General features: G+C 40.1%; 1 protein-coding gene across 1 annotated transcript in view; it reads left to right on the top strand.

The window, feature by feature from the left end:
• Positions 1-22,744, top strand: part of SLC36A4 (solute carrier family 36 member 4) — a gene marked incomplete at both ends in the record, with an annotated part of 119,804 nt that overhangs the window by 21,536 nt on the left and 75,524 nt on the right. The window contains 3 exons of the mRNA XM_084279335.1: positions 244-328; positions 12,759-12,986; positions 14,280-14,378. Of these exons, the coding sequence (XP_084135461.1) occupies positions 244-328; positions 12,759-12,986; positions 14,280-14,378 (412 nt within the window). The remainder of the gene's footprint in view (positions 1-243; positions 329-12,758; positions 12,987-14,279; positions 14,379-22,744) is intronic.

Raw genomic sequence — 22,744 nt, 5'->3', positions numbered from 1 at the left:
TTTTAGGGTACTTTGGTACCTACTCAATATTACCTGAAAAAAACCCCTATATCCCAAACCTGAACCAAACAGAAAGCCACCTCATTTTGATAGAAGAGAAACCTGCATTGCAGTTTGGTGAGATTCACATGGCACTGGAGTCTTGCATTTTGTCTGTTGTAAAAAAGAGTAGTTATTGTGTATTAGGTAGAAATTAGTTGTTTGGACCCTAAGTATAATGTATGTTTGTTTTTTCTTCCCCAGGTATATTGTTGACTTTTTCCTGGTGATAACACAGCTGGGATTTTGTAGCGTTTACGTTGTGTTCTTGGCAGAAAATGTGAAACAAGTGAGTAGCGTTACTGAGTGGAAACAGTTATGGGTTTAGATTAATTTTTCCTCACTTTGTGATGCTTATAAAGTCTGACAGAACTGCGTGTACAATGTGAAGTTGAGATATGCACAGAGTGGGTTCTACCACAGTTCCCACAAAAGAGCTCTCAGTGAAGAGGAGCAATGCATAAGGTGGACTACATTAAGATCTTGTGCAAGTGTTTGTGGCTTCATTACCCTCTGATTTGTTTGTGGAATTTAGAAATCAATTGTGGAAATAATAGAAAATGAGGCTGAAACTGGTCTAGGAGACAGCTGTCCCTGGATTTATTTAGTACTTCTTTTTTGCCAGGCCTTTTTTTTCCTTCCTTTTCTTTTTCCTCCCCTGAACTATTGGGCATATTTTTTCTTCTTTGTGTCACTGGAGTCTTTCTTTGGTTCTTGTTTAGTCTCTTCCCTTTTCTAGAGTGGTCTTACCTGCTACAGAATCCATTGTATCTAAATCAGTCCTGATTTTTGTTCTTAAAAATGGCTGACATTGAAATTTCCACAGCTTCTTTAGTAGTCAGTTGCAATGCTTTCTTCTCGGTTAAACCACCACTTCTCTGTAGAAGTTTAAAATTTCTTTTTGGCATTTCAAGGGTTTTTTTTTAAATTCTATGTTCTTATAAGTATTCTTTTCTGTTTGTGAATACCATTTGTATTTTTGAATCCTGCTATCATGTTTTCCCCCTGTCTGATACTCTAATAGTTGTTCTTGCTTTGCTGTGGATGCTCTACAGTTGGTTGCATCTCTTTTTTTCCAAGTTGTATCCCTGAAATTGGTTGTGCTACTCCAGTGGAAGTTTTGCTTGTGAGGTAAAAGGCTGTTGCACAGGTCTTCCAGGTCATATTCCAGACTTGACACTTTGGTATAACGGTTGTTTTGCAGGAGTGTGTCATTGCTTAGTCATGACTGACTTGGGATCCACTGTGATCTCTCAGACTGCAGAGCTGCATTCTGGGCAATTCTTCTGGTTCTTCTTTCTGTTTACCTATAGAATCCTTTAGTTTTCCTTCCTGGATCAATTTTTAAAAGTTCTCAGGCTTGAGTTTCAATCCTGTTCTTCAGTATTCTTTCACTTTCTATCTTGAACAGACCCTGCTTACTACATCATCTGTGTTAGTACTGAAAATACTAAATAGCACTGCTCATGTAGCATTTTGTGTGTTTTACTGTAAGTACTGTTACACATAGAATGTGTAGTATTAAACATATGCAAACACAGCTCAATATGTTACAGATTTATAGATGGGATATTAATTATTAGAAAAATACTGTGATTCATTTGTGCAAGCTGGTTTAAGGATGTCTAAAACCCAAGTGTTTCATCATGCCATATTTATGAAAAAATCAATAAAAAAATTGCAAATGAATCCTCACAACCACAAATGTCTTACACCTCTCAAGCAACCCCCAAAGCTTTCACTGCAACCCTGCTATCCCTTTTCTCCCCCACAATCCCATCCATCACTGACAAAAGCAAACAAAAACATGCCTATCACTTTCATGGCAGCTGCTCCTGTTTTCTTTCATGGTTTTTATCTCTCATTTTCCAGTCCCCCTAAGCTCTGGGTGATGAGCTGTGGAGGCTTATTTATTGTCAGGGTCCTTGATGTGTCCTGGTCGTCTTCTTTGCACACTCAGCAGTTTGCGTGTCTGAGCAGGTTGCCCATGGTAGGTCAGGTGGCACAAGGTGACTGCTGAGACAGGAGCCACAGGCACTTTGAGCTTCTGGTGCTCTCTCCTCCATAGGCTTATGAAGATGCCATGACACTACCAATATACTCTGTTGTGTTTTCTGCTCAAAAGTTAGTCACTTGATATAAAGCTAATGAGGATGAATCTGAGCCTGTATGTAAATGTGGGCTTCTGTAATTAGTGAACTTGGTGAGGAATAAGGTGAGGTTATTGAGCAGTGGTCATTCATATAGGCTCTTACTCTACTCAAAAGGTAGAATAAAAGTGTCTTTGCATAGTTTAACTTAACTTTGCATAGTTTAACAGACAGGTGCAGGGTCCTGCATCTGGGTTGGGACAACCCCCATTATCCATACAGGTTAGGAGATGATGTGCTTGAGGAAAAGGACTTGGGAGTACTCGTGGATGAAAAGCTGGACATGAGCCACCAAAGTGCATCTGCAGCCCAGAAGGCCAACTGCATACTGAGCTGCATCAAAAAAGTGTGGCCAGCAGATTGAGAGAGGGGATTCTGCCCCTCTGCTCTGCTCTGGTGAGACCTCACCTGGAGCACTGTGTCCAGCTTTGGAGCCCTCAACACAAGAAGGACATGGATGGACCTGTTGGAGTGTGTCCAGAGGAGGCTGCAAAACTGATCAAAGAGTTGGAGCACCTCTCTTATGAAGACAGGCTGACAGGGTTGGGCTTGTTCAGCTTGGAGAAGAAAAGACCCCAGGGGAACCTTAGAGTGTCCTTTCAATACCTGAAAGGCGCCTGTAAGAAAGCTGGGGAAGAACTGTTCATGAGGACATGTATCAATAGGACGAGGGGTTATGGTTTTAAACTCGAGAAGGTGAGATTTAGGTTGGATATTAGGAAAAAGTTCTTCGATATGAGGGTGGTGGATCACTGGAACAGGTTGCCTGGAGAGGTAGTGTAGGCTTCATCCCTGGAGACATTGAAGGTCAGGCTTGATGGGGCTCTGAGCATCTTTATCTAGTGAAGATGTCCCTGCTTACTGCAGGGGGGTTGCCCCAGATGACCTGTTAAGGTCCCTTTTAACCTAACACATTCTGTGATTCCAACTTACTGTGATGAGGATGAAGAATGTAGCACTGGGCAGTTAGTACATTGAAGATAGTTCTTTTTTCCTCTCCCTTATATATAAAACGTTTATATTGAGTTTAAAAATTATCAAAGTTCTGCAGATGAAGATCCTGTTAAGATGAGGAGAATTTGTAAGCCAGATACTCTGTAATTTGCATCTTCAAATGGAAAAAATCCCCAAACTCCCAACCTTTAAGGAGTACAAAGTCCCACTGTTGCAATCTCTCTCAATATCTAAAAATCCTCTTGTAGATCTGATGTCCTTTTGCTGCCCTCTTGAAGTGGGGATTTTTATTCCACGTTCAAATTGTAATTTTTCCTATCAGGTAAGCATCTGATCCACCAGTTGTTATATATGTGTGTTGACCTTAAGCAAAGGATGACACAACACTTAATTTAATTAAGCTTTAAAGAAACTCCAGTTCTTTACAAGAGGCCTGATGCTGCTTCCTTGACCTCTGCAAAGGCCAATGCCTGCAGAGAGCTGTGACGTACACTCTGTGAATGTTAGTCATCAGCAAGTCCAAAACCCTGCTTCCAAGTCTATTCGATTTGGATTGCCTTGTGCTTTCTTCTGTGAGGGAGAAGGCTGTGGTTTCTGTCTGGTCACTTTATGTTGCAGAAATCTGTCCCGTAGAGGGCACCAAAGAACACAAATTGGTACTGCTGTCACTCTTAATTGTTTGGGGTAGGGGATGGATGAGGAAGTGAACAGAAGGGGTGTGGGAGTGGAGAACTAAGATAAGGAAAAACAAATGAAAATGTTACTTATGGCACTCCTTGACCGACAGCTCAGTGTTGTGTTCCATGCTCATCATGGTGTTTGTGTGTGTGCAAACTAACAGCCCACTGGAAACACTGGGTGCCTCCTCTGAGATCTTTGATATTCCTATTTAAAACTAGTACCAAACCAAAATTAGTAGCGTCTGCCTTCACCTTATTTACTATTTCACAGAAGGGAAAAGCAACCAAGCATTTTGGAATGGCTCTGGCACATGAATGACGTATTCATCTATCCACATTACTTTGAGGTGAATAGTTAGTCGGACCTACAGTGAGTAGTGTGTGTGAGTCCAAACATTTATTTGATCTTTTGAATTCTGTGCAAGGGGTGGTGTACCCTTCTCAGTAATGGATCCACAGCATGGCTTCTGGTGCTTAATCCTTTCTGATTGGTGTCTGTAGGATTATAACAATGTTGGCTGCATTACAGTAGAGGTTTCCAGACACTTAGTGCTCCAAGACCTGATTTCCAGTTATATGAAATTTGAAATGAAGTTTTACCTAAGGAATATTTTCCTGGAGCACCAAAGATACTGAGATTGGTGGCAAGCGTTCTGGTTAAGTCTTGCAGCATGCAAATATGGGGCTTATGGTCATGGTATCTGGAATTAGAGAAAAATGGTAAAACCTGAAGAAGATCTGGAGGTTCAGTGCAGCAAGGCTGGAGCAGGACTACACTGGGATAGAAAAAAAGAATCTTTTCCCAAAAGAGCACGGTCTCCTTTCATGCTGTAATTGCTTTGCGTTTTCTGCTTGAGCAACAGAAGACCTTAAGCTAAGAGTCTTGGAATTTATCAACTTTCTTGTGGCTGTTTGTTGAGTTCTCTGGAAGTGTCCTTTTCTCATTGTTTGCTGATAAAACTAAAAACTGAGAACCTATTCTTGCTATGTGGGAGCAAGATCTCCAGCACTTTGAAGGTGACCCATCAGTGAGATGCTGCAGAATGGAATTTTGAAATTATTTTTTTCCAATTTATTTAAAAAGGAAAAAAACCCCAAACAATAAACTTAGGAAGCTGTACTTAGACATAACATTAGAAGTATTAAGTGTTGTAGAAGTATTAAGTGTATGCAGACATAACATTAGAAGTATTGAGTACTGAATAATCACGAAATACCAGAGAACTAAATGAACTGCAAAACATTTCTTTGACCTTATCATGCCAAGTTACAGGATTACAACATAGACTTTATCTGCCTGAAACATACTGGTTTTGTGACAGATCTGGCCTTGTCTGTTGTACTGCTTGCTACTCCAACTTCAATAGGGAAGGAATTAGAAGGAACTAATGAGCTCAAAGACGAGTGTTTCCATACCGCTAGATTTTGAAGTCCATAGACAGTGTAACAGAAAGAGTGGGTTTTGTGATACAGTCAAAGAAATAGTGGTCTTGGGTGAAGAGACAGATGAAATGGAGTTATATCTTGCTTCTGAGATAGTTTTTATAAGAAGTGTGTTCAGCAGTTGAACTGAATTTTCTGCAGTTGCTAGTTGTGCAGAAGTAATCTTCTGAGTGCCTAACATCAGGAATCTGGTAACCAGATTTGCACAGTCTTCATGGATACAGCTGAATTTGGTGGATGCTGTGCTTGGATCTTGAAGATCTTTTCCAACCTTGATTCTGTGATTCTCTGTAAATGAGACATGAGGTGAACCACTCCTCTGAACAAAGCTGTTTTGGACATCACACCATCATGTGAGAAGTGACATCTGATGAAGTCTCCTTGTGACTAGGGACTTCAGTGCCTGTGTACTTGCTGTTTAAAGCCCGAATTATATTTTCTCATGTGGTTTGGGCAAATGTTTGTGGAACTCCCAGATTCAGCCCAGAACAAAATGCAGATAATGTGTGTTCAGATTGGAAGCCGAACAATATCCTCTGAGCTCTGTGCCATACAAAAGAATGTGCATTTTTAGAGCACAGATCCATTGAATGGATAGGTGAAAAGTTGTGTCTAAGTTGGCTGATATTCCAGTGGTATTTCAGGTTATATTGCTTTGTTTATGGGAAAGAGGCAGTTGGTTACAGTGTCTGCCATTCTTGGCCCAGCAGGACTGCTGTATCCAGCAATGCGCTAGCAGAGAGCAGGAGGAGATCCAAAGCAGTTCTTGTCCAGAATAAGAACTGAGACTATGTTAATTCTAATATTTAGGAGACAAGACAGTGAGTCACAGTCCGTCCTAACACAATCAGTAGTAAAATTGCACTGAGCTGAACAGCATATGAGAAAAAGCTTAAAAAGAAAATGGAAAAGGTTCTACTGCTGCTCTGTATTTTGTTACTTGTTAGAACAGTTTTTTAAGTGTTCTCTGTTTTTCCTATATGTATATTTTTAAAATTTTTAAATTTCTTAAAGAGCTCTGAAAGTGATGATAATGTTACCCTGCACCAGAACAAATCAGTGTAATCTCATCTTCATTAGAGTTTTCCTCTGCAGGTCTTAACTGTCAAACCTCCCAGACCCAATTCCTCCAGTCCAAGAGGGAGAAGAGTGATCCTTACTTTTTACAATTTTGCTGTTTGCTTTCTGATTCGGCTTTCTTCCACCTGTCAGTCACTCTTGCCTGTTTGCTTAGCGCTCTCACAAGATTAACCTCTCCTGGATCTTATCTGATGTGTCTTTTCTGAGTCAACGTACTGTGTCGCTATTCTGTCGTATCCCAAAAGCCACCTCTGTGATAAGGAGAGTTCCTGTGGCCTCGCCTAAAGCCATAACTGGCACTGGCCTGACTGATGTTGTAAAAGCTGCTTTATTGATAGGAAGTTGCTTTAAAGGGGTGTGTGTATAGATATATATACACACAAAAGGGAATAGACTTGTCCTCATGTGCTTTCATATCAGTATAAATAACACCAGTTACATGGCATGTTTGTGTGTACATAAAATCCCCCCCAAGTATTTTAGTAATGTAAAAACCCATGTAATAATGGACAAAATGAGAATGGCTTGACAGTCAACAGTTGAACTGAAACTTTCAAGCTTCTTTTTTAATAAATAAACGTATTAATTCATGCAGGCTTCACCTTTCCCTGAAGGAATAGCCAGTGTAGAGTAAATTGCAGAAAACTCATCCTCACTCAGGCAATACTGTAGTCTTTAGCATATTACAGTTCACAATAAACTCTTCAGCTGATGGCAAACTGATCTCTAAAATACTCTGCCTGGGATAAGTGTGGGTGTGTTCAGTAGTTATTAGGGGATAAGTAGAACTTAACTAACCATTTCACATGTGGTTTTCCTGTACAAAGCCATAATGTCTGCAATATGAGCTAGGGAGCTGCTTTGGCAGGGGGGGTTGGACCTGATGATCTCTCGAGGTCCCTTCCAACCCCTATGATTCTATGATAATCCTCCATGGAATAGGTTTTAGGAAACAGGGCTGCTTCAGGTAGGGCTGTGATTTTTTTTTTTTTTTTTTTTTTTTTTTTCCGTTACCTGAAGATTTACAGCAGAATAATCATAGATAATAATCTCCAGAGATGGAGACTCCACCACCTCCCTGGGCAGCCTGTCCCAGGGCTCTGTCACCCTCACTGTGAAAAAGTTCTTCCGCGTGTTGGTGCGGAACTTCCTGTGCTCCAGCTTGCAGCCATTGCCCTTGTCCTGTCTCCTCAGACCACTGAAAAGGGGCTGGCCGTTTTCCCCTGCATCCCATACTTAAGATATTTATGAACATTAATTAGGTCCCCCCTTAGTCTTCTTTTCTCCAGGCTGAACAGTCCCAGCTCACTCAGCCTTTCCTCATAGGGGAGATGCTCCAGGCCCTTAATCATCTTTGTAGCCCTCTTCTGGACTCTCTCCAGGAGATCCCTGTCTTTTTTATACCAGGGAGCCCAGAACTGGACACAATACTCCAGGTGGGGCCTGACCAGGGCAGAGTAGAGGGGGAGGATCACCTCCTTCAACCTGCTGGCAACACTCCTCCTGATGCCCCCTAGAATCCCCTTAAGGATCATTGAGTCCAACTCCTGGCTCCACACAGGCCCAGCCAAGTCAGAGCATGGAACTGAGGGCATCGTCCAGATGCTTCTTGAACTCAGTCAAACTCAGTGCTGTGACCACTTCCCTGGGGAGCATTTTCCAGTGCCCGACCTCCTCTCAGTAAAGAACCTCTTCCTCATATCCAACCTAAACCTCCCCTGTCGCAGCTTCATGCTGTTCCCTTGAGTTCTATCCCTGGTCACCAAAGACAGGAGGTTGGTGCCTGCCCCTCTGCTCCCCCTCATCAGGAAGCCACAGACTGCGATGAGGTCTCCCCTCAGCCTCCTCTTCTCCAGGCTGAACAAACCAAGGGACTTCAGCCTCTCCTTGTAAGACTTCCCCTCCAGAGCCTTCCCCATCCTTGTTGCCCTCCTCTGGACTATCTTCAATAGTTTTGTGTCCCTCTTGCATTGTGGCACCTTAAACTGCACCCAGTACTTGAGGTGAGGCTGTGCCAGCGCAGTGTCGAGTGGGACATTCCCCTCCCTGGACCGGCTGGCCATGCCGTGCTCGATGCACCCCAGATTATGGTTGGCCCTCAAGGCTGCCTGGGCACACTGCTGGCTCATGCATGGGTAACTTGCTGTTGACCAATATATGAGTGAGCAGCAATTAAAACAAAAGGGAAAACTCACACTTCAAGCCTAATCTTCTGTAAATTTACATTATTCTCGGAGTATTGCACTTTCTTACCTGCTTTCATTCTTCACAGACATTCTTCATAACCATAATGGACAGTAAAAGAAAATATTTTTAATACACAGTGAGTTCCTGAAGAACAATTAATTACTCTCTATCTTGCCCCATCTCTTTATGTAACTTCTCCTGCCTCCTTGTCCTGCCAATACCTTGAATTTTTTCCTTTAATACAGTCATACACTGGAACCAGTTGCTCAGAGCGGTTGTTTTCCAGACACAGCTGGAAAATAAGAAAAGGAACAGTCTGGTTTGACCCCATAGCTGATGGAGCTGTGAGCAAGCAGTTGGACTGTAGACCTCCTGAGGACCTATCTAACCTAAACTATCCTGTGATTCAGTGAATCTAAACCTCCATTTTTGGATGAGATAATGTAGAAGACTCTTGAAGATACAATGTTTTGTATCAAGTGGAGGTGGTGTGGAAGAGGGGAGGGGACAGCAGGAAGACTTTGTGAATTTTGTAGAGCTAAAATTTATTTCAGACCTAGACTTTTGAGTTAAAAACATCCAAGAAGTAGCTGGGCCTAAGACAGCTGTGATTGCAAATCTGGTTTACAGAAAATACTAATCTATGCTGAGCAGGTTCAGAATTTAATCTTTTTTCCTTTTTTCCCCTCGCAGCCGGAATATCTTTGATGCCCTTACTTCTTTCTTTAAACTGAATTTCAAGGGACAGGATCTGAAAAGTCATGACTTTTTTGGGAATCCATTTGGCCTCTGTTTCCTTCTTCTGGTGAATGCTGGGTTAGGGAGGAGTGTGGCAAGAAAGAGGTACATGCTTGCAGTATTGTAAAGCAGACTACAGCATTGTGGTTTATTGTAGGAATATAACTCATATCTGAAACGTGCAAGTGGGAGGTGGGAAGCCACAGTCATAATTTGAGTTGTCTGTGTTTTGCCAATTCTGCATCAATATTCGTTCATCTGATGATGGCTGTGAAGAGTCTGTGTGCAGCTGCAGTGTTTTCTGGGCTTTCCTCAAGTTTTTGTGAAAATAAAAGGGGAATAATAATAGTGGCTGTTTCTTATGGCCACTCTTAATCACACCTCCACGTTGTGTGAGTTGGATCTCAGGGTATCTGATCACAGCAGACATAATCTTGAATAGAGTCGTATAGAATATTGTATACTACGTTTTCCAGCCGTAATAGCCAGTAAACTGGTTGAATGTCTAGTCGGAATTTGGTGGTGTTAATAAGAAAAAAATATTCTGATTTTAGGAACTTTTTGTTAGGATTTGGGTGTAAAAATAGAGTCTTTGTCTTACAAGAAAACTGAAGTAATTGAATGCTTTAAATGGTTTCTTTAGAAGCTGATTTATAGTGTAGTATTCTAAAAATGTGTTTTAGAACCTGAACTGTATCGACTGTGTCCTGCCTGCAGTTATCTCTTTTGGAATATTTTGTTTAAATACCTCATTAGGCTTACGAACATTTATATAAATTGAAGGCACATTTGATTAAATATTTATTGTAACTGAGGTTTTCAACAGGACATACATGCTCAAATCACTTTGTAATTCTAGGAAAACCCTCTTCTGTGTCCTTGCGTGCAGAGCAGCTCTGGCTGTGTAAACACAGGAGGCTGCTGTTAAGGTGAAAGGCTGTTAAAGTGCTTGTTCTGTATTTCTATTTTAAGTGTGGTGGGAAAGCAGGAAACTTCTACGGAGAGCTCTGCTTCATGTGGCATTAGGGAAGTAATTTGGTTAAGTGTTTGACGTATTGCTTGGCAAAGTGGAGTTACTGTAGCTGCGTGAATTCACTGGAAGTCAGTTCTAAATTGTGCTGGCTTTTGGCTGGGTGAGAGTTAATTTTCTTCACAGTAGCTAATATGAGGCTGTGTTTTGGATTTGTGCTTAAACCAGTGTTGATAATACAGAGATGTTTTTGTTCCTGCTGAGCAGTGCTTACACAGAGCCCAGGGCTTTTCTGCTTCTCACCCCACCTCACCAGTGAGCGGGCAGAGGGTGCACAAGGAGTTGGGAGGGGACACAGCCAGGGCAGCTGACCCCAACTGACCAAAGGGGTATTCCACACCATATGACATCATGCACCATATGTATCTGGGAAAGATAGATGGGAGGTGGGGTTGTTGCTTGTAAGCAGACTGGGTATTGTTGGGTTTTAGTCTTTCTTTGGATGAGGCTTTTGGGCAGCCTGGTCTCAAGGAGGGTGTCCTTACCCATGCAAGGGGAATTGGAACAGCGTGATCTTTGAGGTCCCTATCAACCCAAAGCATTCTCTGATTCTGTGACACTTGAGATTCTTCTAAGGTGGAAACCGTCAATGTTTCTCTAGTGACTGATGTCCCCTGTTTTGTTTCAAAGCAATATTTGTGGTAAACATGATTGCAGAATTGTGTCTTTTATATTTTCTTTTTTTCATAATGAAAAAAATCTGTCTAGCATTTTCTGTTACAGAGAAAAGAATTTAGAGTTAATTCTCTCTTCCTGAGTTTGTGAATGGTTTGAAACAATGGAAATAGTGAATTGTGCAATTATTTTTCTTTCTTCTAGACTTGGAAAATCTGAGTTTTGGCAAATTTGCCAATTTGGATTGCTTGGCATATGTACACCTGGTTTTACATTATCAACTGACACCCTCTGCCTCATGAAAGTTCCAATGATCCCTTAGTTGCCTACTGTATATCCAGCTTGTCCTATTTTATCCACTGTGTCCTTTTCCGCAAAGTCAAAAATTAATAGCCTCAAGTTGTTGTGATCTATAAAATAAAATAGATGCCATTAAGTGCTGGTAACTGTGGTGGTTGCTTAGCACTGCTGTAGCTACGTGAAAACTTGCATCATAATGGTAATACTTCCCCCTTATATTGCAACAGGTTCATGTGTTTGGATTTTTTAGGAAATACCTGTGATCTTATTATTTCACTTGCACAGATAGTAACTGACATTTTAAAGAACAAACCACACAACGGATTGCCCATAAATTATTCAGTCTAAGGGCCATGCCTGTGAACTATGTGATAAGGATAATAATATTTAAGAATTGCTACATTTTTATACTCCCTACAATTGTGGGGTTATACAGTCTTCCTCTGAGTTCAGTTCTATGTCAAGTTTTAAGACAGTGGCTATAGTAGTTGGCTCTCTGTCAGTACTTAGCAGTCCAACTATTGTCTTTGGTTGTTTTGGTACATATTGATTTCCCATTTTTGAAGTCTTTGTGCTATAAGAAGCTTTTTTGTTCACTGTTTAGGTGTGTTTTCATAGTCATAATTTTTGAGTTAACCTTGATTAATAAAAGATTGAATTTAAGCAAAAAGAGAAGAGGAAGCTGAGGGGAGACGTTATCACTGCCTATAATTATCTGAAAGGAGCAGTAGAGAGGTGGGAGATGGTCTCTTCAGCCAGGTGACAGGAGATAGGACAAGGGGAAATGGCATGAAGCTGCAGCAGGGCAGGTTCAGATTAGATGTTAGGAAAACATTCTTTACTGAAAGAGTTGTCAGGGCCTGGAACAGGCTGCCCAGGGAGGGGGTTGAGTCACCTTACCTGGATGTTTTTAGCAGACGGGTAGATGAGGTACTTAGGGATATGGTTTAGCATAGGACAGGTATGGTTGGACTTGATGATCTTAAAGGTTTTTTTCCAACCTTAGAATTCTATGCTTCTGTGAACCCTGCCTTTTCTTAGAAATGATAATGAATATGTATAGTTCATCTGTGTAAATACGAGAATTTTTGCTTTAAATGACACACACTGTTGGAGGAGCGATCCTCTGTGCACCCAGCGCTGCGATAAAGAGTACCTGCTTCATAGTCACCATGGCTAGTGAGTTTTCATTCCAACTTTTTGAGGCTTCAGGCCTAGATCCATCTCGCATTCATTTTACCAAAGTCTCCCTTTCTGAAAGGGACCTGATCTAAACTGCTGATGTGGGTTTCCAATTTAGTCAGTGGTGGCAGAAAGACGCTTTCAGATCTTTCAGGTTCTGATTTCATCATTTGTCTTAATGATGAAACACCAGAAGTGCCTTGTCTTCATCTCTGCACTGAGCGTACAGGGGTCCCAAAACACCTGGCGCTCAGCAGGTAAAGCAGAGGGACAAACACCCCTTCAGAAAGATAGTGATGTGACCCTATAAGAGACTCGGTGCTACCACTGTTTAATACATTTCGGGTTTTTTCTCTACAGGTCCATGAAGGGTTCTTGGAAAACAGGACTGCTTCCATAAATGCCAGTGCCACCAGCAGTTCTTCTGAGAAAAGAAGTACTGATTTACGAATATACATGCTGTGTTTCCTGCCATTCATGATCCTCCTGGTCTTTATTCGTGACCTTAAGAGCCTGTCCTTCCTTTCATTGCTTGCTAATCTGTCCATGGCTGTCAGCTTGGTCATCATTTACCAGTATATTGTTAGAGTGAGTATAAAAAAGCTCATTATCTGTTTTTCTGTGTAGCAAGGTGCATTTGTTGCATGTGACAGTAAGTCTCGGGGGTTGGACTCGATGAAGTCTGGAGGTCCTTTCCAACCCATAAGATACTGTGAATCTAAAAATTCTCTGTGCGTCTTAACTGATCTGTGCTGACTGATCATTTCTGAAAGGCAGAATTATCTTGTATTTTATTGAGGCATCTTAATTTAAGGGGGTGTCTTAGTACTCGATACATGCTGTGAACACCAACTTTTATGGTACTTTTGAAAGAAAAGATAACATTATTGCTCTTAAGAAAATTAAAGTATGTGTTGTAATGACTTGGAGTCAAGTGGAAGAAAATGTGAAATTTTATGGGTTACACGCAACTTGCAAGATTTTAATCTGTGGTCAGTCTTTTTGGTGCAACAGAAGAACATTTTCAACAACATTTTTCTAATGTTTCTTCAGTAAAATCAGGAAAAAATTAAGGCTTACCCTGTAAGAAAACATATTGCAGATTTCCATCTCCTGAGAAGTTGAAGAGTTGCTGCGTTTTCTGGTTTGCTGCCGTCTTTCATATTTGGGGGTGTAATGGAACAAATTAAACTGGTGGCTGAAAAAGAATCATATCTAGAAACATCTATGTTTTTCTTTTTGAAAAGTCACTGTTGCACACACAGTGTTGACATGTGGTGGGTGCCACTGTTGTTTGAGAACTTTCACACGAGTGTTATGAAACAAGTGGAAAGGATGGGGAAGAAAGCAGCAAAGCCAGCTGGAGGTCTTGGGCTGGGCAAGGAGGCAGCAGAAGTTATGTAAAGAGACTGGGTGTGATAGAGAATAATAAATTGTTCTTCAAGAACTCAGCTTGTATTAAATAGATTTTCTTTCACTGTCCATTATGGTTATGAAGAATGTCTATATGGAATGAAAGCAGCTAAGAAAATGAAATACTCTGAGAATAATGTAAGTTTGCAGAAGATTAGGCTTGAGGTGTGAGCTTTCCCTTTTGTTATAATTGCTGCTCACTCATATATACCAGTGTGATACTTTAAATGTGAAAAATTCTAGTGTCAGTAATATGAATTTAGAATAAGCCTATCTGCAGGTGTCTGTGCATGGGTGAGAAAGTGGCTATAAAGTTGTATAAGGGACTAGGGATTGTGAATAGCAATCTATATACCACTGTGAACATGTAGTGAGTTTTCTTTCCTATAGCATAACAAGTCAGTTAAAATTGTAAGAACAGCTACTGCACTTTACATAGCACCTGGCATTTTGCTTTGTTTTCTTCAGGATATAGTAGATCCTCGAAAACTGCCTCCTGTGGTTGGCTGGAAGAAATACCCGCTCTTTTTTGGGACTGCAATATTTGCTTTTGAAGGAATTGGTGTGGTAAGTGCCTTTCAGTGACTCTTCAGAATACCTGTATCTGTGCTAGATTATGGGATACAGGCAGGTTTGCTCCTCTTGTTATTTGTATTGAAGCATTAATCTCCCATGTTGATATGAAAAGGGGAGTTTGGTGACTACCGATTGCTACTTGGACACTTAGCACCTTCCTGAATTGCATTGATGTCTTTAGTTCCAAACAGATGGAGGCAATAGTGTAATAATAACTAATATCATAATATACTATATAATTATATACTACTCAGCTAATAATATGATGATACTATAATTATAATGATTCAACAGCTCAGTTTTAGGTGATGAGTGTGTAAAAATAGAAACTTATTCAGAATCCTTTTCCTTTGGGGCCACTGAGGACAAAGTGATTTATCATAAATATATTATTATTCTTGCCTCAAACTTGTCTTACACGTGTGACTTGGTAGAGATGGAGATGATAAGAAAAAGGAGAGATACCAGAGTATTTTTGATTCATTGTCTTCTGACAATGAACTTTGGTTCTTCATTGTTTCCTGAAAGATGTAAATTAGATTTATGACTGCAAAAATACATTAAGTGGATCTCTTTTAATCTTTTTTATTCATATTACTGCTTCCAAATACTTTCTGATTGTATCTCACACTAGCAAAGTTTGGAAGTTCGTTAGCATTTTTGTTCCACAAGGCATGTTTTTAAAAATATGACTTCTGGGAATGGTAGGTCCTAATGTCTTTAAACTGTTGGGAAATTACTACATACACTTTATTTGTTACTAATATATGCTTCAGCAAGTGTTACTGTATGCTTAAAACTGAAAACCAAACCCACCCATACCCTCCAAATAAACCCCCCCAAAACAGAGCAAAACAACCCCAAACCAGCATAAATCACAGAATCATTAGGTTGAAAAAGACCTTTGAGATCGAGTCCAAGTGTGCAATTAATCTGAAATGATTGTTGTTGATATAACACAGGAGAGTTTTCAAATATCTTTTCTTTTCTGGAACTATCAGCACTGAGTTAAACCAGAGTATTTCACCCTGCTGCTGTATTATCACTGCCAGAAGAGATGAACAGCAATAAAAAAATGTAACTCCTGTCATGTTACAGAAGTGTGTTTTCACACGTGGGATATGTGGATCTAATGACTGAATCTCTATTTCTCAAACCCTTCTCGACTGTGTCTGAGACCTATGCAGAGGTTTAGCTATGATATATCTGAGGGTGTCTGGATGTCTTTCCTTTTGTCATCTGGAAGTTATGTCATAGGAAAACAGCCATTTGTCTGGGATTGTTTGATGCCTATGGGTCTTGGACAAAACACCCATGCTCTTTGAATCAGATAAATTGGACTACTCTAAGACTCCTGCTCCTAAATTGTATTGTCTGTCTGGGACTTATTGCACATGTGTAAACACAAGTCATGTACTGTAGGTCTGATATATAATCCCAGTTGCATTAGATTTGTTGCTTATGTACTGCATAGCATGTGGGTGTGTATTTGTAGCCAGGAAACTGTAAATGAGAGTCCTGTGAGCCTCAGGAAAGTGTGGAAGGCTTACCATTGGGTGTAGTGGTAGTTTATTGAATTATAGGTGGGGAAGTGATTTATGGTAGTTATTTTCAGGCATATTAAATCCCACAGTAAGTCCTTAAAATTTACATCAGCAGTAGAAACATTGACTTCCAGTCTAAACCTTTAGAGAACTGCCCAGAGCGTTGTGCTTGATTGAATCCCTGGTTATTACTAATGACATCTTTAAGACCTCCAAACCTCTTTCCCCCTTCTATTCAAGAGCATATAATACAGGATTCATTCAAATTGTACCTTCAAAACAAAAATATTGCTTGATATTATTGGGTATTAGCATTATTGTTTCTGCATATATTTCTGTATAGGTTGGCTTAGTTTCTTACTTGATGTGTTGGTTCTGGCTGAGATGGAGTTAATTTCCCCACAGCAGCCCCACAGAGCTGTGCTGTGTATCCATAGCCAGCAAGGTGTTGGTAACACACCAGTGTTGTGGCTACTGCTGAGCAGTGCTGGCACACATCAAGGCTGCCTCCCCAACATCCCCCTCAGCAGTAGGAAGGGAGTGGGCAAGACCTGGGGAGGGACACAGCCAGGACAGGTGACCCCAACTGACCAAAGGGGTATTCCATACCATATGATGTCTGCTCAGTGATAAAAGCTGAGAGAGAGGAGGAGGAAGAGGGACACACACACACACACACACACACACAAAATATGACACTTGTCTTTTGGAGCAACTTTTGTAGGTACTGAAGTCCTGCTTCTTGGGAAGTGGGTGGACATCGCCTGCTGATGGGAAATAGAAAATAAATCTTTTGCTAATCTTTGCTTCTACACATGGCCTTTTGCTTGTGCTTCATTAAACTGCCTTTATCTTGATCCATGAAGTTTTTTTCTATCTTACTGATCTCCCCTCCCTGTCCATTTAAGGACTGGGAATGATATAGTGGCTTGGTGGGCTCCTGGCATCCAACCTAGGCCAATCCACTGCACCTGATCATAATTTAATCACTCATCAAAACATATGAAGATTGTGTTGTAGTTTTTTCACTTTCTTGCTGCTGTTTACAAACTAATTAAGTGTTTATGTTCATTATGGTTTGACATACTCTTTGTGCATATTACACAGGGTCATTAAAATAATGTGGCTAATTATACAAATTAAACTTTTAGTAAAAGTGAAAATCGACAGCTTAATGTTTCTTCCTTGTGTGCAGAATGATACGAATATGTCAGTACATTTCAGGGATATTTTGCATGATATTTTGCATAATGTTTGCTATGGTTCTTATGCTGTAGTTGCACTCAGTGTTGGAAAGATTTGAAGAAAAAAATATTGTGGATTTGAATAATCAGTACTAAATAAAGTTGTTTAAGCATGAAACAAAAAAAGATGAGTGAAGCAAAGCAAGACACATTTACTCTTAGTTAATATTTTATGCAATTCTTGGAGAATGATTTAATTGAGAACTAGTAGCAATCAGTCAGTTACCATCGTAGTCTGAACTGTGATGTATCTCCATATGTGTTTCTGACCTCTTGTGAAGTGGAACACGTTTCTCATTCTTTCACTGAGATGTAGGCTAACACCTTTCAATTCACATCACAATGAATTTAAGGATATTTGCATAGTTGCTGATTTGTGATAACTCGCTACTCTTTGTTGAATAGTTCTGATAAAGAGAAGAAACCCCACCACTGAATTAGATTAGCTCTGCTCTTTGCACCTGCAGACAGTCAAAATGGATTTCCTCATCTTGGTCTAGATGTTAGAGACTTGATTTGAGATTTTTTTTGTCTGGAATGTCTTGCAAATAACATCTCTGTAAAGAAAACAATACCAAAGGTCCTAATTTTATCAGAAAAATGATTGTAGTTGATTAATTTTATGTGATAGGCTGACCTTAAACATTTGTGAGGCCTCATTTTTCCTTTTCCTTGCTTCCAAACATACTTCATGCTAATTCATGCTGTACTCATAGGAGACTTGCCAGATTGTTGAGTGCTATGGGCAGGGATGGAGGATCAAATTCTAAATTTTTTTGTGCTGATTAAGTCATCTTAAGCAGAACCTGGCAAAAGGTGTGATTGGAGTGGTTTATCTAACACTATTTTTCTGTATAAATTGGTCTTTCCTGCTAGGAATATTCTATCAACAATTTGAGTAGAGAAGTAAATGATTGCTAAGGCACAGTATAAAACAGTACACCTTAATCATAGCAGTCAGGAGGATTTCTTTTCAAAGATACTTCATTGACTTTGTTTTCATTCACAGGGGAGTGGCTAATGTAGAAAGAATGCTCAGTATGGAAACATGTTTTCTGGTTTCTTTGAAACAAATAATAGACTGCAGGAGAAACATTTTTTTTTTCAACCCATTGTTCCAAAAAGCTTTTTTTTTTCTTTCAGTTTATCACTTGGCATTACTTAAGGTATGGCTGGAGTTCTTCAATACCTCTGTTAAAACTGGTGAGGCTAATCAGAGGAGTCTGAAGTCCTGTTCACTGTGGGGAACGTGATCAGGGAGGTCCAGTGGTTCAGCAGATTCCTAGGAGGATGTTATTCTTGATAAAACATGTTTGTTTAGCTGGTGAGTGTAGAAACATGGGTTTTTGTTTAAATCTGTCATTGGTTTAGGACTGATTAGCTGTCCCTGTGTAATAAGAAATGAGCGGTATGAAAGTAATTTGGAGTATTGGAGCTTTACATGTAGTCGATCCCTAGATAAGTAGACTTTAAGAGCCTTAATTTTACTGAATTTTGTTTGTAATAACTCAGAGGAGGAAGGGTAGCCTGGTTATAATTGAAATCATGTCAAATAAACCAAGTCTGCCTAGAAACCAGTACTCATCTAATACTACGAGCTAGTCAAACATTTCATCAGCCAGTGCTAGAATAGTTTTGAGATACTTTTATTGAAACTAAGATTATTAATATGATGGATTGGTTATATTAATGTCATTGAGCTGTTCATAGCTGTCTGCCAGTTCAGTCTAAACTTAATTTGCTGGCAGATTTGAACAATTTTGTCATTTTGCTGAAGTCCAGGCAAGTTGTCGCTACAGCTACCGCTGCAGAAAGAACACCATTGACATCGAAGAGCTGATCAATGTTAACACATGCTAAACTTCTAGTAACAGGATTAGAGTGCTGCAGTGGGCTCCTCATACTGGTCATTTCTTTGCTCCCTGTTTGAAGTGTCTGTAGAAATGAGGTCACTGGTGATGGGTATAAGGTACCTGCTGCAAATTGTGTGTGTCTTGGCAGCCAGGTAATGATCGCTGCGTGCTAATAGGAGGAGTTGGCAGCAGGGGCACGCAGTGATCCCTGAATATTGGGTTAACAAACAGGAGCTGAGGGCTTGGTACTGTCACTCTGGTGGTTATCATTTGTAGCGTTGAGTTTTGGGTTTTCAACAATTGTAAGTTAAGATTTTAAGATCCTCAGGGTGACCTTGGAGAAAATGTATTGACTAGTGGCATCAGTTTGTGGAACAGTAGCAGCAACAGGAATTCAGTACTCTTAAGGGGATACAGCAGACCATTTCAGATAATTCGTTTTGCTTTAATCTTTAAAGTGAGAATTTCTGTTCAGGTGGCAATAATATATTGATTAGTAGCTGAAGAAACTAACATTAAGCCTTCTGTGGGCCTTTTTAAATACAGGGTGCTGCTAGTGATGGGAGAATGGAGAATCTGCTGCTGCTTCTTTCCCCTCTGTGCTTTAGCTTCTCTCTGGCTGTGGGCTCCCTGTGCCAGATGATGCTACCTGGCAAATCATGGGCCTGGTGTTCAGACCACAGAAGAGAAGAGAGTACCAACACTACTTGAATACACGAGCTGCAGGTGATATAATGGAGTGATTCTCTGTCTTTCACAGCACATCACAGAATCACAGAATGTTAGGGACATCGAAAGATCACCTTTCTGTTGCTGAACTAAAAGGTAACTTCACAACATGGTCCTGAGCGTGCCCACAATGTAGTTAAATCTGTTCTTCTCAGGAGAGTGTAAAACCAAAGCCTTCAGGCTTGGATATGTCTGTAGCATTACCATCTGCAGGTAATAGCTTTGCATAATGTTCTGCTTATATAATAGCAGTTACACTTAATGAATATTCTGCGGTGAAAGTCTGGTTGGCTTTCTCATTCAAGGTATAAAAGCCAAATCCAAATGTGGAAGTGATATTTTAATATAAGCTTCAGGGGAAGGAGGATTAAATAGATTCATAATGTTTAAATAAGAATGATAATTTTTCTTCTCTATTACATATCGAGTTAAGGATGGTTTGTACAATTGAGTATGGTGTGGTTTGCTTGGTTTGATTTCCCCCCCCCCATCCTCGCCACCCCCATTAGGAGTTGCAGACCAATTAGCCTCGCGAAGAGAAAAATGTTACTTTCCAACATTAATTTCGGGTTTAGAAAATAAAGCTTCTGGATATTTTAGTGTATTACTCGAAGATGGCTATTCACACTGCTTTTGAACTTGGATATCACAGCTTTGCAGTAGAAGGTAGAGTGGTATTTGTACATTAAAAGACAGGCTCTGAAATCTCATTAGGCAGCAGCTAACCAATTCCAGGAGATTTTTAAAAGAGAAAACTAAGTGGATTATAATTTTAAAGCGTCATTATTTGGATTTTGAGAGTGGTGCAGATGAGCTTGTTAGGCCTGTGGCTTTGAGATAAAAGCTTCTCCTTGTCAAAATTCCTTTCACCAGATTAGTATCATCCTTTAAAACAATTGATGAAGCCCAATTGCACTCTTCTGTTGTCTTTAAGACCAGACTGGATTTGTCAGAAAAATAAAGTTAACAGGTTAGATGACATCATCTAAATCATCTCTAGACTGGTGTGTTATTAATTTTATTGGTGTTCTCTTGACATGATGCAAAGTCTTGTATCAAAATATAAAAGGTGTGAGTTCTCAGAGGATGTTTTTGCACTTGGATACGCGAGTGCAGGTGTCTGGATTTGATGTCTGTGGAGGTGACCCGCTCCTAAATGTATGTGGTCAGTGAGGGCTTTAAATGTCTGGTCAGCAAGAGGCAGGTTATAGCTACTGGGCACAATCACTTAGTTTGGATGTCTTCTGAATATGGTTATTCATAAGAGAAGAGAAAAAGGCTATGGGCAGGTGCGTAGAAACAGAATGTTTTTAGATGCAGCAAATGAAAAAACATGGTGTTGGAGATGACCTAATTATCTGTCATACCCAGCGGAATGTTGGTAAAATCTCAGGCAACTTGATATTACTTTGCCAAGTTAAATATTCCTTACTGATATCCTGCACTTCCTGTCTGTGGAGAAACTTCTTTTTACCCTGCTTGTGCATATCCTGACTTTAATACTTCCTGTAATACTTAGAAACTTACTAACAGACATAGAATACTGCTGAATATAACTTCTCAGGCAGCATCTCATACCTGAAATTTGCACTATTCAAATGTTTCTTTTTCCTTGAAAACAGATTCAGAGATTGACAGAATTGTAGGGGTTGGAAGGGACCTAGAACAGGTCGTACAGGTAGGCATCCAGACAGGTCTTGAATATTTCCAGAGGAAACTGCACAACTCCCCTGGGCAGCCTGTCCAAGGGCTCTGCCACCCTCACTGGGAAAAAGTTCTTCTGTATATTGGTACGGAACTTCCTGTGCTCCAACTTGAGGCCATTGCCCCTTGTTCTGTCCCCACAGATCACTGAGAAGAGACTGGCCGTTTCCCCCTGTGTCCCACACTTCAGATATTTATAAACATTAGTCAGATCCCCTCTCAGTCTTCTTTTCTCAAGGCTGACCAGCCATAGTTCATTCAGCCTTTCCTCATAGGGGAGGTGCTCCAGGCCCTTAATCATCTTTGTGGCCCTTCGCTGGACTCTTTCCAGGAGAAAAATAAACCTAAGCTACAGATACATTTACATAAATATGACCATGGAAGCATCTAAGTTTCCTGCTTGCTTCTCTAAAATGTTTTTTAGCCATTATATGATTTGGTGAGCTTGTAGAAACAGGAAAGGAACGAGAGTGACAGGATGCCAAGCTGTTGTATTCTACTTTGCCAGCTTGTGGCAAGTGGGTTTTGGAGTCTGATAGACACAGCTTCAGATGAAAACCCCTACCTTAGGTGGAAAACTTGTCTGTCTTAAGTATTTGTGCAGTAGAGCCAGAGTGAGCCACGTACTTCTTATACATATAATTAGTATAATTGACAAGCAGAGTTTAAATATTTCTACCTGAAATTATTTATGTAGCTTTTTTCCCTTTTCTTGTGCCAGCTTTTTTTTTTTTTTGTTTCCCCAATCCATCCTCCTGTAATCTTTCTAAGCTGCTGATATTTTGTACTTGTAAGGGTCTCAGGTAAGATTTCCTTCTCCTTTCCAGCAAGCTCTGAGTGAGTGCTTATCTGCAATGCATAGTATTGTCTAAGTAATATTTATTTAAATACAAGTCTTCATTATATGGAAAACCTATTGAACATAGCTGTGAAGATGCAAAACTGTTACTAACGTTTTCTGGAGTAGCAACTAATTAGAACAGAAGCTTGCACCCTTAGTTTTAGACTTCTATATCTGTCACTTAATTGGCAGGATCTTAACTTTGCCATCTATAATAGTATTTTTCCCTCTCTAAACAACCTATTCACCAATGGCAGTAGCATTGCACTGCATGTGTGTATACAGCGTTAAATAAAACTTAACTTCTAGCTCACATCTTAAATACTTTGACAATATTTTGTAAATTAAATCTATTGCAAGTCATAGAATGATTTATATTAATTAGATCAAGCATGGTGGAGACTACATCTTTTTAGTTCTTCAAAACAAGTGATGTTGTATG

This window comes from Gallinula chloropus (genome assembly GCF_964237585.1).
Source record: "Gallinula chloropus genome assembly, chromosome: 1".
NCBI lineage: Eukaryota > Metazoa > Chordata > Aves > Gruiformes > Rallidae > Gallinula > Gallinula chloropus.
Note: the sequence above shows the minus strand (reverse complement) of the source record. Positions and strands in the feature narration are given on the sequence as shown.